Raw genomic sequence first — 16,897 nt, forward strand, 5'->3', positions numbered from 1 at the left:
AAAGTGCAGTGGTCTTGGTCTGCTGGAACATTGAGGGGGCAGGAGCTTTCGGCGTCCGTGTACGCAAATGAGAACTTCTGGTCAACGTTTCAAGTTTCGATTCGTTCTCTTCAGCCCTAAAATGAGTCATGGTGGTTTGGGTACTACTTGTAGCATGTGCAGCAAATAGGGGATCCCTCTTATCAAAAGATGAGCGAAGCCTTGGGAAATAGTAGTTCAGCTTTCTGCACAGGGCAGCTAGACCCCAACTCTGTGTCTTGCCCATGGCAAAACTTCACTCTGGCACTGTGAGCCATCTCAATCACCTGTTACTCTTTTGGGCTTAAATGCAATAGTAAAGCAGATGCCAAAGCCAAGGCAGGCTTAAAAAAAAAGGGGGGAGGCAATAAAAATGGTAGAGCATGTAGAACATTTTGTGATGCATTAATCAGTGCAATGCAATCAATGTTCTAGTAAGTTGGCTGTCATGCCCTGTATGCTGTTGGAAAATAGCATTGGGAACGTGGGTGGAGGTCCTGTGAGTATGGTCATTTCCTTTGGGAGCTGAAAGGAGAAGAAAGAAATGCCCTCCAAGCCTACAGATCCAGTGATACTTTAGTTAAATTATTAGCTTTTGTATTAAAGTTCAATTAAATGTTGCTCTACAGCTGCCCTCCAAGATTCTCTCCCCCAGCCTGTATCACAGCAGAAGCAGATTGAGTTTGAAATGTCATGCCTAAGAAGTGGCAAGAGGACTCCTTGCATTTCTTTTGCTGCTTCTTTCATCACAGCTGTTCCCCAGATAGACAACAGAGTTGTGGTTTAATAACCTGAAAATAATCATCTATCTTCATTCATCCAGTTGAGGAAACACAAAACTCAAAACAAAACACCAAAAAACAGCCATTACTCTGGTTTTACTGAAAGGAACTTTTAGCAGCAAATTCCTGTTTGCTTTGTGTATCACAAATAGCAAACATATGTCTTTACTTTCTTTATTTTCTTCTATTTTCCGTTTTCTTCTCTTTCTGATGGTTCTTCTATAGCACTTTTGGGCCCAGACTCTCCAACAAGGGTCCACATTTGGTTTTTGCAGGACTCTGTCATTGGTGCTTGTCATTGCTCTGCCTCTGCGAGTGAAGAAATAGGAAAACTGTGAGTACTATGCCAGTAGGAAAGCATACACTCCTTTTAAAGTTCTTTTCACCTCTGACTCATTGGCAAAATGATGTCCACAAATGAGGTGGCATGAATTCTTGGAGAGTCTGGGAGAAGTAATACACATGTTGAGGTATTTTTTTCACCTGAATTAATTTTGTGTCATCATTTTAACCATCTCTTTGCAAAAGCCCCCTCCTATAGAGTGCATAACTACCATAAGACAAAATCTTTATTCATAGCATGTCTCTTCTAGGAAACTTGTTATGAAAAAGACTGGGGAGTCATTGCAAGTGACTGGATCTTTCCTTGATGATCTCAGAAGATGACATTGAAGGACAGGCCTTTAGCTGTGCACAGGCCATTATTTTTTTGTTACTGTTATTGTAATTATTATGGAGGATTGGGGGTAGGGGAGGGGAAGAGAAAAATCCTTGAAGAATGACTGATCCCAGTCAGGTACTGGGAAAAACAATACCTCCATGTGTCCTTACATCACTGTGGTGTTCGTTGCCTTCATTCCCGTTCATGCATCTGTAGCTGCCATTAGCAATAGTGTCATCATCACTAATCAACTGGATGAAGCTGTTCATCCAAACATAAATCATTGTCAGTGATGTGAAGAGAAGGTGGGATACCTGTCTGATGGCAGAATCAAGCTGTGAGTCAGTAGAGAGATAGGTTAGGAAAGCAATGTCAGTCTGAAAGTTGTGTGTAATCCTCTTCCATGAGGAAGTAACCAACATACCTGTGGACTCAAGGGATGCTGTTAGAGAGCAGTCTAAGGGAGACCCAGCCTGGTAATGGGTTTTGAACTGTAGGTGGGCAGAACAAAGCAGAAAGCTGATGCTGTATTAAGTCTCTGCCTGTCATCTAGAGACAAAGCGCATCAGAAAAAGGAAAAAGTAATGCCTGTTTGTGGCATTTCATGAGTGTCTCTGAAGTAATGTGCCCAGTTCTGTTACAGTGTTAGTTAAAGAAAGAAAATGCTATGTATGAGAGGAAAAATACAGATGTGTTGGAATGGTCAGTTTACAAATTAGGTGAGTATTCACCTTCAAAATAAGAATATCCATGGAGGTATGGACCATCTGTGAACTATTTTCATGGTATTTATTAAAGGGGAGTATTTTTCACAGTGTCAAGGATTATGATCAAGAAGCAATGCTTTTAGACTAAAGAAGGCAGAATTTATTTAGGTTGTGGTCTTAGAAGCACATTTAAAAAAATACAGGGGTTTTGGTTGGTTTTTTGTTGTTGAATAACCATGTAGCTGTGTCGGCATGCTTGTTAGCATAGTGGAAACCTCCTGTTTCTGTGAAGGAAATGTGTTAAACAAGCAGAAGGTCTAAGGTGAAATGGTTCGTTCACACGGGAAAGCAATTCAAATATAATTTGACATGTCAGTCAGCTGCTCAGCTGCTACAGAAATGTAATTTTTTTTGTTGAGAAGCACATAAACAGAGGTGTTAGTAACACTGATGTAATGAGAAACTAAAAAATTCAAGAGGGTCAGAGTAGACAATGTAAGTGATACCTGTTATCTCTGATCCTTCTAATTCCACTCTTCAGTAAAGTAATATCAGAAAGGATAAATAACATTTCAACTATTGGCATAGAGATGTACTCAAGACACATGAAAATAGATCCTTCCAGACCCTTAAACCACCAAACACCCAAAATTTCTGTGTGCATATTTTAGACCAAGACCTTCTTTTGATGTCTAATATCTTAAAAAAGCAAACAAAACAAACAAAACCACAAAAAAAACCCCAAACCAAACAAAAACCACAAAACGACACCAAAAAAACCAACCAACCAAACAGGCTCCCCCCAAAAAAATCCACAAAAAAACAACCAATGAACTAGAAAAAAACCCCACATCTCTTCTTTGCAAGTCATGTATGCATGATTACTAGCAAATTCATCCATTAATCTTTCTAAATGAAATTATTTTCTTACTCAAACTCCTATTACTAACATTTTTCAGCCTGATAGATTGCAGTGTGATAAGCTTCTAAACAGAGTATATGATAAACGTATTGCAATGAACTGAGAAAATGAGAGAAAGGGAGAAAATCCTTTGACTAACTGGTATATTATCTGTGTGATAAAAATAAATGTTTCCAAATTACTCTGAATGCTTCAGTGTATGTATATATATTTTTGTTAAGCATGTTTAACTATGAATCTCCTTTCAAAACCTATAGTCTTTAGGCTGTGTTTTAAAGTTAAAACCTACAGACTCTTTCCACAAGAGATAATTTGCATTGTTCTCATATGGTCCTATATTTTCAAATATCCAGGGGCTTGTCTGTGCCTGGAGAATGAGGAAGTTGAGGATAAATCAAATAAATTTAAATCCTTTAAGTGAGATTAAGCTGCAGCCAGGAGAAGTGAGAGTATTTCCAGAGGGGTTTAATATTTTTTAAATTTGTAGAACATGATAATAGAAAATGAAGAATATTTGAGAGGATGTCTGCTCTGTTCCCCAGCTTTGACTTGATGTAGGCTGAGTCTTCTCACTGCTTTCAGATCTCTTACTTGAGCGGTTTCCACAAGATGTGTTAATCACACTGAACTTGCCTGATTCCTTAATACCTTGCTATGATGTTTAAAGAGTGACTTTTGCTCCTTAAATGTCTGGGTCAACTTTCCTATACCTTCTGGCTTTTCTTTGCAGAGAAACAAATTCGTAATGATTTTATCAATTTTACAGAGGCGTTTTTACTTTTGTTAGTTTAGTCTCTAATAGCCATTAGGTGTCACTTGGTATTGTCTGGAGGGAGGTTAGTTTACAGCATTTTCCAGTCAAACATTATGTCTTTCTGGTATTCATTTGAATCTGGCTGATATTATCTGACGGGGGTACAGGATGGGGAAAAGGGAAAAAAAGTATTTCCATTGATTCAAGAGCAAATGAATAGACCTTGAAAGAATAAATGGGTATTCAAGCTCGGGACTGATAGGTGATACTGACTAAGTTGGTCTGGTGGCTGAGTCCCATTTTGTTGATCCTAATACTTTTCCCACCACAGTCACCCATTCAGTAATCTTCTGCTTACCAAATTAGCCATCCATACCCTCATCTCACCTATTCTTTTGTATCTATGCCTGTTCTCTTTCATCTGACATAATCTCTAGGAAAATTTCTGGTCTCTCTTCTGATGTCCTAGCAGTTTACAAACCTTTACTCTGTTAATGCTTTCTGAGTGATCAAGCTGAATGAGGCATTCCAGGAGCATTTCTTCCCTGTGAATAAAAGTGGCAAAAACACTTCTTACTTTCATATTAAAAAAACAAAACAAAACAGCATTTGTCTTTGTGCATATGTCTGAGTAGGGTAAATGCTAGACAGAAAGTAAAAAAATATTGTGTGATTTATAAAGGAATGCTGACAGATGTTGCAGAAGTCATGAGAATCAACGTTCTCCCAAGCCTGTGTCTTTCTGCATATGCTGCCAAACTCTGTCAGGTACCTACAGCATCCACTGCAGCTGAAAATGAAAAATTTTGAGTGCTTTGAACTTGCCACGGGTCGGTTGAAAACTATTTCGCTCAAATGTCTCAGTAACAGTGGTATAGCATGTGTGGGCAAAACCTTTAGTTCCAGTCACTCTCAAACTTCTACGTTCACCCCCGTGATAAGGTGATGTAGTACATGTTGCTCTGTAATGGCGATAAGAATAGAAAAAAGAAGCCTACCTGACAGATTTCTGACTCAGTGCCTACCCTCAGCTCCTGTAAGAAAACAACTACGATTGTTTTTTAAACTGTAATTGTATTCATACCAAGTATGAGAGAGGCTTTACAGTGAAATGTTCATGTAAGGAAGGAGGAAGCTGTTAAACAAAAGCGTGAATTGTTTCTTACAAGTGTTATGGGCACACACTCTCCGCCTTTCCCTCTATCTCACCTCTACATGTTTTTCTCCAGGCCATTCTTTGCTTAGAATTGACCGTTTTTTCCAGAGTTCACTTTATGGTTCGACATACTGCCTATACGTATTACGTTGTTCTGGAAGATGGTGTTTTCAGCTGGTTTTCTGCAGCCATTTGATATTTTACTGTAATTTCTTTGGTATATGTATGTAGCTTTTTATGCATCCTGTCCATTTTTGTCTCTTCTAATTGCAGTTCTTTTTCTTCTGTTTCTTAAAGTATCTGAGAAGAAGTTTGAACACTGATAGCCCTTTTCCTAGCAAAGCTGAAAGCAAGCAGCAGTTCTTGAAGAGACATACTGCAAACCTCTCCTCTTACTTTTACCACTAATATGCTTAACTTTAACTCATTCTCCTTCCAGTTCTGTATTTTCTGAATCTTTGATCTTTAAAGTCCATAGTTAGCTGCTGTTCCCTTTCGTTGCAGATGCCAGTGTATTATTACCCATCTGGTCAGTACCCTACCTCAACAACTCAGCAGTACAGACCCATTGCCTCAGTTCAGTACAATGCACAGCGGAGTCAGCAGATCCCACAGACTGCACAGCAAGCAGGTATTTACATCTGTTACTCATTTCTTCAGCTGCTCACAGTGCCCTTGCTGGTGAAACCTATTGATTGTGTTTTAATTTTGAGTTTGAACAGCAGAGGAGAAAGTTGGTCACTGTTCTGTTTGAAAACAGAGTGAAAATTACAAATTGATGAACCCTTTGCATGTTGATATGGAACCATGGAAGAGCAGGAGTTGTGTTCTCCAGCACTGCTGTCCTGTGCACAGTGCTGTGTCCTCAGTGTCGATGCTTCACATGATGGGGCACGGAGAAAGCCAGGAGGGAACTGGTGTGGGCGGTCACATTGCACGTTCAAGGCAACACTTGCACTTTGTCGTTCATCATGCAAACTCCCCAGGCATTTTTAAGACTACACAGTGGACAGGTATGCAGGGGCTGGTTGTGCTCCACCACCTTCTGCTCTCCCTGAGCTCAAGGAGCAGCAAGGTGGTCCATGTGGTTGGTGCCTGTCAGGACCAGCTCCCCGCAGCGATGTGCAGCTGGAAGGGGGGCCGTTACACTGTAAGAGAGTGAGTAGCAGGTCTCACAGTGAACCGGTCTCTTTTCCTACTGTGTCTTGCCACTCCTTATGACACCAGAGTAAGAGGGATGTAGGCAGAGTTGGGATGGTGTGTGTTGAGGGAGGGCAGGGATTGTGCTTGTGAAAGAATCCTCGCATTTCAAGGGAATAAACAGCTCTGGGTTTAGAGGTGGGGTTTTTTTCTGTTTTTTTTAAGTTGTTGATCATGTGTTTCTTTAGTGCACACCTCCAATCATAGGGTGTCTCAAACAGTAACTCCAAGGTGGGTGGGGGTTTTGTTTCCCAATAGGGCTTGCAATTACAGACATGCCAGGTAGGACAAAGCATTCATCTTTCTGTCTGAGTTTGGCAGAAACCTTTCTGAATGGCAAAGCATGTTCCCTGCAAAGACATTTATGTGAAAGTCTTTTAAGATGCAAGTCAAGAGCCCAGACGTGAGACATGAACAAGACTTACGGGGTCATCCAGCCCGTCAACCTGTCTGTAATGCGACTGTTGGCAATTTTGTTCACGCTCTCTCAGGCGCTCAGGGAAACAAAGACATGGCAAACACAGCTATAACTGAGCAATTGATTACTACTTCTTCTTTTTTCTTTTTTTTCTTAAAAAAAAAAAAAAAGGCAGTTCTATGTTCTAATAAAATGAGTGTTGTTTTGGTCAGTGTCTTGGTGACTGTGTCTGCTTTCATAACTTTGTATTTAAACATTCCTGGGAGAGAAAGGGGTGAGATATTGCACAGAGATCATCAATCTCTTCTGACTTTTCCTGCCTGACAGTCTGGTACCATATTTATTGTCGTTATATAGTGGGTCTTTGAACTTAAGTGCAAATCAACTTAGATGACATTATCTGAGTCTACTGTATTGTTATAAAACCATATTTATCAGTTTAATGCTATATCCACAGCCTAGTGGAGATTATGGCAAATGAAGTGCATAAGAGATGGTCTGAAGCACTTAAGTGATGTTCTGGAGAAGATCCAGCTATTTGATCTTGAGGAAATCCTAGTTTTAAAAATATAATGTAGCACAGGAGTTGTTATGTTTGAGTACAGACAATGCAGCGATGCAGATGCTAATTTTGTTTCTGTGTTTACTACATCATTTTCGTTACACGTTTGGAAAACATGAGTCAAGGAATTTGTGTAAAATATTTAGCACATCAGTCTTCTCCTGCAATTCGCTCTTCCAGCTGCCTGCTCAGTTGGAAACATTATTCTTCTCTCTTGTTTAAAAATGAAAACATTGTGACTATGGTTTAAACTCCCTGCTGTGGTGATGATTTTGAGCATTTAGCTGTTCTCAGATCTTGAGACTTGGCTGAGAACAGATTTGCCAAGCTGGTTCATTCCTTTGGGCTCAGATGCATCCTTTCCATTAGTCATTGTCCGAGTGTGTGATAAGCACGCCAGAAAGCAGCTTGCAGTTTCCTGTAGATCTTTTCTTGGAGATGGTGTGAAGATCAATTGAATTTATGTTCCATTGGCATTTGGAAAATAACTAGCTTTCCAAAAAGCCACATATTTTTTACAGCATTATGGTACCACAGTAGATGGACCAGTGGCACCTAAAGAGAGCAAATACCTTCCACCTTGTGCTGCAGCCTTTTGACAGCAGGGCGGGTGTGCTGGGGTGCACCTCTCCTCTTTCAAGCTGCTAATTTTGAGGAAACTTTTGAAACATGGTGTCATTGCAGCTTCCACCTCTGTGTCAAACGTGATAGAAATTAGATGTAGAGCTCAAAAATTTGCTCTGAGGGTTATCTGAGGAAAACTGTCAAGTGTAATCACACTCATTTTTCCTTCAGAAACTAGTTCTGAACACAGGAAAAACATGAAGAAAACATTTAAATCTTCCTAGAAAGTTGTATGTGATGGGAATACAGCAGTCAACAAGCAGGCGTTTCAGACTGCAGTTTTCCGTCCCGTGCAGACTTAGTTTCAGGTCAGCACATGAGCAGGTTGTGCAGGAGCTGGGGAAAACTGGGGGCAGGAAAATGAAGACATGAAGGAAAATAGCACTGGCAAAACTTAGCTCAGGTCAGGAATATTGAGGATGGGAAAGGGGGAAGAGGTGGGAAGAAGGCAGATGAAAAGATAAAAAATTTGCCTGTTTGGAGGAGCTTTTGGAAGCTTTCAAAGCAGCAGCAAGGAGTTCAGATCTTACTTTGCCCACTTGGGGCTGCAGAGGTCAAAGTTGGATCTAATGCCGGCAATTTGTTTTGATTTTTCTTAGAAAAGGTCTCTTCAGGAGTGGAGCGATGTTGATGACTTTTACAGCAAACGGCTAAAGTAAAATGTCAGCACAACATCTGTGATGGCTAAGGGAGCCTGTACTCTCTCGTGGCTCGGGAAGGAGAGCAATATTAAGTTAAAATGGCTCCAGGGCAGAAAAAAAGATGAGCTCACCTAAAATTCGATTAGAGCTCTGGCAGCAATAAATCATTTGGAAGGAAGGAGGAGAACTTTTTTGTGTTTTTATTTACCTTTTTAGTTTTATTTGTTTTCCTTAACTGCTGGTTTGTATGAGAACATAAGTGACCCACTTCTGGTAGAATCCTGCTACAGAGGGAGTTGTCTATGAGGTTTTTATAAAAACTTCTGCCTTTTGAATTATGTTCATTTCTGTTAAAGCAAAAAATGTGGTGTCTGACAGCACACTAGCGTGGTCTGTAAACAGAAATACCTTCATTTCACTCAGATACGTACCCTTGTTGCTCTTTTTCATTTGCTTCTTCTCCACCATTCTTGTGTCCAGTCCTGTGCAAGTCAGAGTTTTCCAAAATGTTGCCATTGAGTGGGGCCAGAGTCAAGCCAGCATCTGTCCCACTGTGGAGTATTTAGGACATCGTAGGTGGATTCTTTGGGTGTGTTCAGGAAGCTGTTCTCAAAAACAGGATGCTCATTTTTCAAACTGTGTGGATATGTTGCTACTACTCATTTCTGTACTCTATTTAGGATACTGTGGGATGTCCAGTTCTGTAACCACACAGAAGAAAACATTATTTCTGTATTCTCATCTAGCAGTACTCTATAAATTGCACTTCTAACATCATCAGTATTTAATTCTTTAGTAACTATCCCTATTTTTGTAGCTTTGGAAGCTTTCAATCCTAGTTACCGTGCTTGAATAGGAAAATAGAGATATACTGATGATAAATCAGTAGTGATTTGTATTTTACTATGATAGAAGATACCAGCAATGGGTTATTTTACATCTGTGTTTCTGTAGTTGCATTCACTGTAGCAAATGCTGTGCACTTTGATGATTTTTTTTAAGTAATTCATAAGCATGAGCTGGATAACTACATGCGTGTTACTTTGGGATATTACCATTCACAAATGAACAAGCTGCAAGAAATTATATTAATTTTTCCTACTTGGGTTCATTGTTTTATGTCTGCCTTGTGTTCCAGATAATTTCAGAATGCAACAGAAATTTTATGGGTAAAGTAATACTTAGATCCTCATTCAGGTCTGCTTCTAAAAGGCAGTCAGCTTGGTTTGTCACACAGTTGTAAGGTAAAACTCGATGTTGTGAGATTAAAGCCAAGACCACCTCTTTGTCTTCTGAAAGCATTTGTTGCCATAAGCTGATACTGAGAGGAAAAAAATAGGGGAAGGGAAATGCGCAGCACTAAAAAAAATTGTTTTGGTATCATGGTCATTAGAGAACCTTATAAAGCAGCTTTCTACCTTCATTAGCAACCTGACAAGAGCTCACGGTCCATGATTTGTTTGCATAATTCCATCTATAATTTTTGTGCTTATATAAACATAAACAAGTTCAATTTTTAAGTATCTAATTATCTGAAGAAACTATTTCTTCTACAATAATTGCTTTCTGCATTATTGAAACAGATTTGTTCTGGAGGTGTCCATCTGTGTTTAATGCTATATTTCTTTTTTCAGCAGATACTGCTGCTCCCGAAAAGCATTGCAGAGGGGTGTCTCTTATTTTTTACAGAGGCTTGACAGGAACAGGACGAACAGAGCGCTATTGTTTTAGATAGTTAAGCATAGTGCTGCGTTCATTAACATTGGTGTGAGGCTTTGTAATATTGAAGCATTTTATGAAATGCTAGGGTCAGATGAAGGAGTTGGCAGCAGTGGCACTAGGAGGACTAAGATGAAAATTTTAATCTTGAACTGATCCACACAGATGTTATTAGTTTCTGTCCAAGTATTTCCATCTCTGAGCAGCTGAAACATAGAAATGTTTCATATAAAGGCTACCATTTTGACAGTGTTTCGGACCAAGAGCATCTACGAGGCAGAGTTCAGTTTTCTTGAATCACGTCTGGAGGGGAAGGAGCCCTTGGTTTTTGTTTGTGTTTTTTTTTAAATTTGATTTTATGATCTGCTTCCAACTTTAGGCATTCCCATGGTGTAAGAAACCTGGATGCCTTGACCTGAGAGGGTTTTAAACCCACGTGTGCACTGCAGGGGAGATTCTTACTGGGATTTCTGCTGTTCAGGGACGTTCCCCATCTTTCTTACAGTGTTTTCTCTAAAGGTCTGAAGGACTAGAGAATTAAGTGCATGAATGAGAAGGGCATAAAGCAAGAAACTAAGGTCTTACTTTTATAGTATTTCACTTTTGTATAGGGTGTGTGGTTAAGATTAGGTCCAAGATCCATATACCTCCTTAGTGTTTCGTATTAGCCTACCCATAGCAAGTTTCTTACCTAGAGTATCATACCTGGATTTTATTCCCCTACTGCTGAAGGGGGAGTCTGTGACTGAATAGTGCATTAGAGATTTAAGAAGCCTGCTGGGAGACCCAGGATTTGGGCTTAAAAGTTATAAAATTTCTAATCTTAGAAAGACTAATCCTGCTGTCCTTCTGACATTGAGCAATTGTGCTGCACCAGTACACAACCAGCATTCAGCTTTACAGAATATCTGTAATTTAAATTAATAGCAAAATTAATACTATCACACTCCCTGCAGTGTACTTGATTCTGGAAATTAAAAGGCAAAAAAATCACTTTTGTCAAAAACCTTTGTTCTTCCTCAAATGACTTGTTAAATTATTCAGCATTCACATGAAGAGAAAGCAAATATTGAGGGAAGAGAACACCAGTAAACTTGACAGCCATAAGAATCTTAAGACAGGCATTTATCTGTTTTTTTCTTTCAAGGCTTCTGAAGTTTTGTTTGACTTCTGTAGCACTAATTAAAATCTAAGCCATTTCTGACAGTGTCCCTAGGGTTTCACACTAATTTTATTTTTTGTTTTTAAAGAAAATTAGTATGTGTTAATCTCTTGTCAGTTAATGTACAGGAGCAGCAGAGAGAGAAAAGATTTCTAACAGCATTGTGCAGTGGATAGGACTTCAAAATAGCCTCTGTAGAAATTGCAGAGGCCACACTAAGATGTAGGGAATGCTCTAAGGTGTTCGACAATGTCTCTGAAGAATCTTTGTATATCTGTCTTTGCCAAAAAGAGTCATACATCATCTCCTGCTAATTCTGTGTTGGATCAATGCACAGTGCTTCCGCTTCTTGCAATGGAATTTTCCAACAGTCAGTAATTGAGAGGTTTATATTGTAGTCCTTGAGAGCAAAGTCGGATTTCATTTTTTGTTTTCCTTTTTTTTAAAGGGAAAAAATAAATATTTATTTGTTTCTTTTAATTAATTTTTCCTTTTCCAATACTGTCCTGCCATTGCTAGAACCAGTGTAGCCCCACCATCAACAGAAATGCTAGAAGTCCTCTCTGGAGGGGCAGAGGCCATCTCCAGCTCGGCTTCAGGCATGCTGCTCACAGTAGGTCTGTAGGCTTTGAGCCTCAGTTTTCTGAAACTTTCTTGCAGATGAAAGCATGAAATGGGATGGAGAAGTGCAGGAGGCCTTTTGGGTCTCAGCTAATATTTGAAGAGATGATCTGAGTGTACACCAGAGAGCTGCACTGTGCGGGGAGGGGCGGCGTTTGCCTTGCAGTTGCTATTGATTGAGGATTTAAGAATCGAAGCATACTTTGCATTTGTAAAACCTGATAGAACGAGACACTTATTTAGATTGGAACATGGCAGAAGAAATGCGTGTAAGTATGAGGTGACTGGAAGAAGGGCCACAGTGTGTGTTCAGTGTTAGGGCAGAGGAACTCAAGAACGATGTCCCACTAATTTGAAGTGGTGCTCTGCTGCCCAGACCTAATATGTAAAAACACCCTGGTGCCTCTACCTGAATTTTGATCAACCTTTCTTACAGTCAGTTATTGTTTGCCTGAACTGTCTGCAAGAACAGCATCCCTCTGCAATTGCAAGGACGTTTTCTGTTTGACTCGCCAACAGTAGATATATAGAATGTATGCATTTATATAGCAAGTGAGCAATTGTCCTAATTGTTTTTTGGGGTTTTTTTGTAAGTGAAATATGGCTGATAGTGTGGCTGTGTGAAGGAGACGAGCCTTATGTCTTCCCCAAGAAAGGAGCTGGTTTCCTTAGCAACAGGCGTGGATATGTAATACCTCTCCAAAAAGTTCTTCACCTCTTTCCCAGGTCTTGCTCCCTGTTGCAGCTCGCTCATTATACACCAGAGCAGATAGCATTCCTGCAGCATGAGTTAATTGTAATGCATGGTGGCTGGTAGCTGTCACTGGTATTGGATATAAAATAAAAAAAAATTGAATTTGCTGTCTGAGTGTCTGGTTCTAACAACAACTTGATTATTTCTGTTATTACTGGTGATACATAGTCCCTGCTGAGGTTCACTTCCAGTGGGTATCACTGACATTTATCATTATGAACGAAAAGGATAAATGCAGGTTTTCTTGCTGCAGACTCTAGTGAGGGCTCCTTCATGTCTGATAGGATGTAGATTGAGAAGGGAAAGAGGGGATTCTCTGCTTGGCCTTTGCTGTCACACTAAAGACCTAGCTGTAAATGTGAGTCATTTTACATTAGTTCACTCCAGAACTGACAAATAGAGGTTGGCTAATACTATTCAGAACTTCTGTTTCTGCTTTTGTTTATGCAGTGGTGGCAAGACATGCCTTATCCTCATCAGGAATGGTATTTTCAGGATGGAGAGGCAAATAAGCACAGTACTTGATATGTTGAACTGAAATTCCTTTTTACACAACGCATTTTTTAGAAGTTTGAATCCCTAACCCAACCATATCTGAATAGTGGGAAGTTAGATAAGCTTTTACCCTGGTTTATCTGGAGGGAGCTGAGATTAGAAGCACCTTAACACAGATTTTTCTTCTGTATTTTTATGCATTTGATTTTTGTTTTCAGTGCAGTTCCCAGGATCCTAATGTGTTAATAACAAATACAGTTTTTTGACTACTATCATATGAGTGCTTAAGAGGAAGGAAAGGAGAAGAGATCAACCTGTGCAATAGTGATTTTTGTACCATAGTAATACCAAGGAGCTACAGCTAGCCTTGAGAGCCCTCCGTGCTAAGATATAGATAGATAGATAGATAGGTAGATATGAAGAGATTTTCTTTTTCACCCCTGAGATGCAACATAGAGCTTCCATCCACAGCTAAAAGAGTATTAAGGTAGGTACCATGGTGGTCATCCAATTCAGGGCTGTTGCTCATCTCTAAAAAGTTCCTTAGACAGCTTAGATAAATCAGAAAAAGAAATAAAAAGCTTTTACTGTGGCAGCTGTTCATCCATTCACTACCTGTAAAATGCTGGGCACACAAAGCTCCCACTGAGTTCTGAAAACAGTAAGTTACTTTTGGGATCATATGTGCAGAATCCCTAAGTGTACTTCCCTAAATAATACTTCATTTGGGATAATTAATGTTTTTGCAAGTGTTCGATTTTATCATCATCAGTCTTGGTGTTCCTTGTATTAGCTTCTGCCATGAAAACCCACAACCACCATGAGAAGTGGCTAGCGGACTTTGCCTGTAAACCTCAGCAGTCTTTTGCGTATTGTGAAACATTTCTTTCTGAAAGGCTTTAGCCCTGTGGCATTACTTAAGTGGGGAGGGGAGGTGGGGGAAAAGCAGCCATTTCTGAGCAAGCAATTATTTAGGCTATATATATATGTATCTATCCTTGCTCTTTGTCAGCCTGTGTTATCAAAACAATTTGTTACATGCTTCACCACTGTCCTCAGGGCTTCCAAGTAGCATGCTGGCAAACCAGAACATCTTCAAATAGCATCTGCTCTGCAATGCTGCATTTCCACTTTGCTTTTTGTTGAGAGGTGCCTTTCCTCAGGTGCTGAGGCTGTAGGGGTGCAAAAGACTGGATTTTTACAAGTCCTACAAAGGAACTTTAGCAAATTAAATTTTTAAGGTTCCCACGTACCACTGTATAAACAGAAGGGAAATGTATGAAATTCTAAGAAGCAATGTGCTGTGTTAATAGTTTGTACCAAATGGCAGTTTTCATTCTGTCTCTGTTGGAGAAATAGAAAGCAATCTTATGTAGCACATTGTGAAAAGTAAGGGCATAAACAGGATCTCAGTGAGGCTGTTCCTTCGCTTAACCTTGACCCACGCAATAAATAATTATAAATACAGTCACATTGCAAGGCAAAAATAATTTGGTGAAACAGAATTATATCATGCAGGAATTAGAAATCTGAATTGAGTTTCCCGATGTTCTTTTTTTCCAGAAAAGTATGAATTTGCCTGTGATTTGCATGTGAAAGAGTGGAGCTGGGTTTTACAAAGCATCTTTTATACCCAGGCTATCACCAGACGATTTCTACTGCAGTGCGGGCATAGGCAAATGCTGTTGTGCTTTCTCAGCCATAACTCACATAGACCCTCAGATGATAGGAGTTATTTTATCAAGGGAGGAGGTAATGTCCAAGGTGTGTGGATATATTAACATCTTCAGAATAATTTCCTGCTCCATATCATCAGTGCTGCCTTCCACAAAATTTTCGGTGGTACCGTTTTTCAGGACTAGCGAGGTGATCGTCCCCCCTGTACTCACTGTTGGTGAGGCTGCACCTTGAATAATGTGTTCAGTTTTGAGCCCCTCACTACAGGACACTGAGGTGCTGGAGAGAGTTCAGAGAAAGGCAATGGAGCTGGTGAAGGCTCTGGAGCACAAGTCTGATGAGGGAGAAGAGGATGCTGAGGGCAGGCCTTATCGCTGTCTACAACTACCTGAAAGGAGGTTGTAGCATGGAGGGTGTTGGTCTCTTCTCCCCCAAGCAGCAAGTGACAGGATGAGAGGAAATGGCCTCAAGTTGTACCAAGGGAGCTTTAGATTGGATATTGGGAAAAAATCATTCACGGAAAGGGTTGTCAGGTGCTGGAACAGGCTGCCCAGGGAAGTGGTGGAGTCACCATCCTGGAGGTGTTTAAAAGGTGTTCAGATGACGCTTTTAGGGACATGGTTTAGTGCCAGTGTTGATATGATGATCTTGAGGGTCTCTTCCAACCTAAATGAATCTATATCATATTCTGCTCCATTGTGGTGAGCTGCTGAGGAGGCTAAATATACAAGTCAGAGCTGCTTTACCTTTAGTCTCTGTCTCCTGCCCTTGCAGCTTCAGGGGGCACCTTTCCCCTTGGTGCTACGCTGCTGCTTCTCACAGCTCCCATGCCTGCCTTACAGGTCCCAAAGCAGTATTGCTGACCTTGCTTCACCTGGAGGCTTTTCAGCCAGCTCGGTGGTAGCTGCCCAGTGAAAGGATCAATGAAGTGTGTATGATATGGGTCATCAGTTCGTATCACGGAGCTGTGTCCAGGATGCTCTCATAGGAGAGGGAAAGGATGTGAAAAAAAAATATGCAGGAGGAAGAGAACGAGTTCTATTTTTCTACTCCAGAAGTGTGCTTCAGCATACTGGCCCACTGGAGCAATAGGCAGGAGCCATTCAATCCCTAACTAACTCCATGAAAATGGAAAGCCAGGCATTTCTTATGTCAGGGTCATTTTAACAAAGAAAACATTTCTAAGTAAGAGAATACAAATGTTTTTCTGCTTTTCTTCGATTCTCTCATTTCTGTCTGCCAGAAATATAGCCTTGCAATAAAAGGAGCAAGAACTTGTTCCTGGGAAATATAGCTAGCAATAGCGGTGGGTTTGTAGGGCATTGTCCAGAGGCCTGTTGACTCTGGATGCTAGTCCCAATGTTTTCAAGGAGATACCGTATGTCTGCAGTGAACCATATTTATGCTTCCGTGGTGGAATATTTACAGTGATAAATACTCATCTGATTTTATCTGTTTTCTCCATGTGTTGATAGTGAGCTATGGATATGTAATGATAAATGAAATGTGTAATTGCACACACACTCCTCGTTTCTTCTATGCAAATGTGAGACAAAACCAAATGGCTACAAAGCTAGTAAAGAGACTGAAGCTTTTCCTGGGGTTTTTACCTTTTTTTTTTTTTTTTTTTTTTTCTGGTGATGTATTTATTTTTTACATTATAAAGAAGAAAGTGGAAGCGCAGAGCTATCCATTTTTATTAAGAGTTTTAGTCAGGTGAGCAGTATGTGGTAGGACTGAGTCTTTTTAGTCCTCAAACAAACAACTTTTCTAACTGATTTGAAGCCTGAAGGAGGGCACAGTTAGTTCAGTTTCTGCTTGCTCATTCTACTCAGTCCTGATTAATATGCTACATGAGTTTACAGTGGCATTTGAAATGTATCATGCAGCTCATTTGTGCTATAATATGGCCTATTTTGTAAATATAGAATGATATGATTTATTGTAGAAACAGGTGTGAGCACGTGGAAATACAATTTGCCTTAGAGAGTTGTTTCTAATTGACTAGTAAAAAGCTGTTTCCA

General features: G+C 40.0%; 1 protein-coding gene across 2 annotated transcripts in view; it reads left to right on the plus strand.

Moving 5' to 3' along the window:
• Positions 1-16,897, plus strand: part of ARPP21 (cAMP regulated phosphoprotein 21) — a gene marked incomplete at both ends in the record, with an annotated part of 102,240 nt that overhangs the window by 58,224 nt on the left and 27,119 nt on the right. For both annotated transcript variants that reach the window (XM_080339211.1, XM_080339212.1), the window contains one exon: positions 5,505-5,631. In XM_080339211.1, the coding sequence (XP_080195337.1) occupies positions 5,505-5,631 (127 nt within the window). The remainder of the gene's footprint in view (positions 1-5,504; positions 5,632-16,897) is intronic.

Source organism: Nesoenas mayeri, assembly GCF_963082525.1.
Source record: "Nesoenas mayeri genome assembly, chromosome: 2".
Taxonomy (NCBI): domain Eukaryota; kingdom Metazoa; phylum Chordata; class Aves; order Columbiformes; family Columbidae; genus Nesoenas; species Nesoenas mayeri.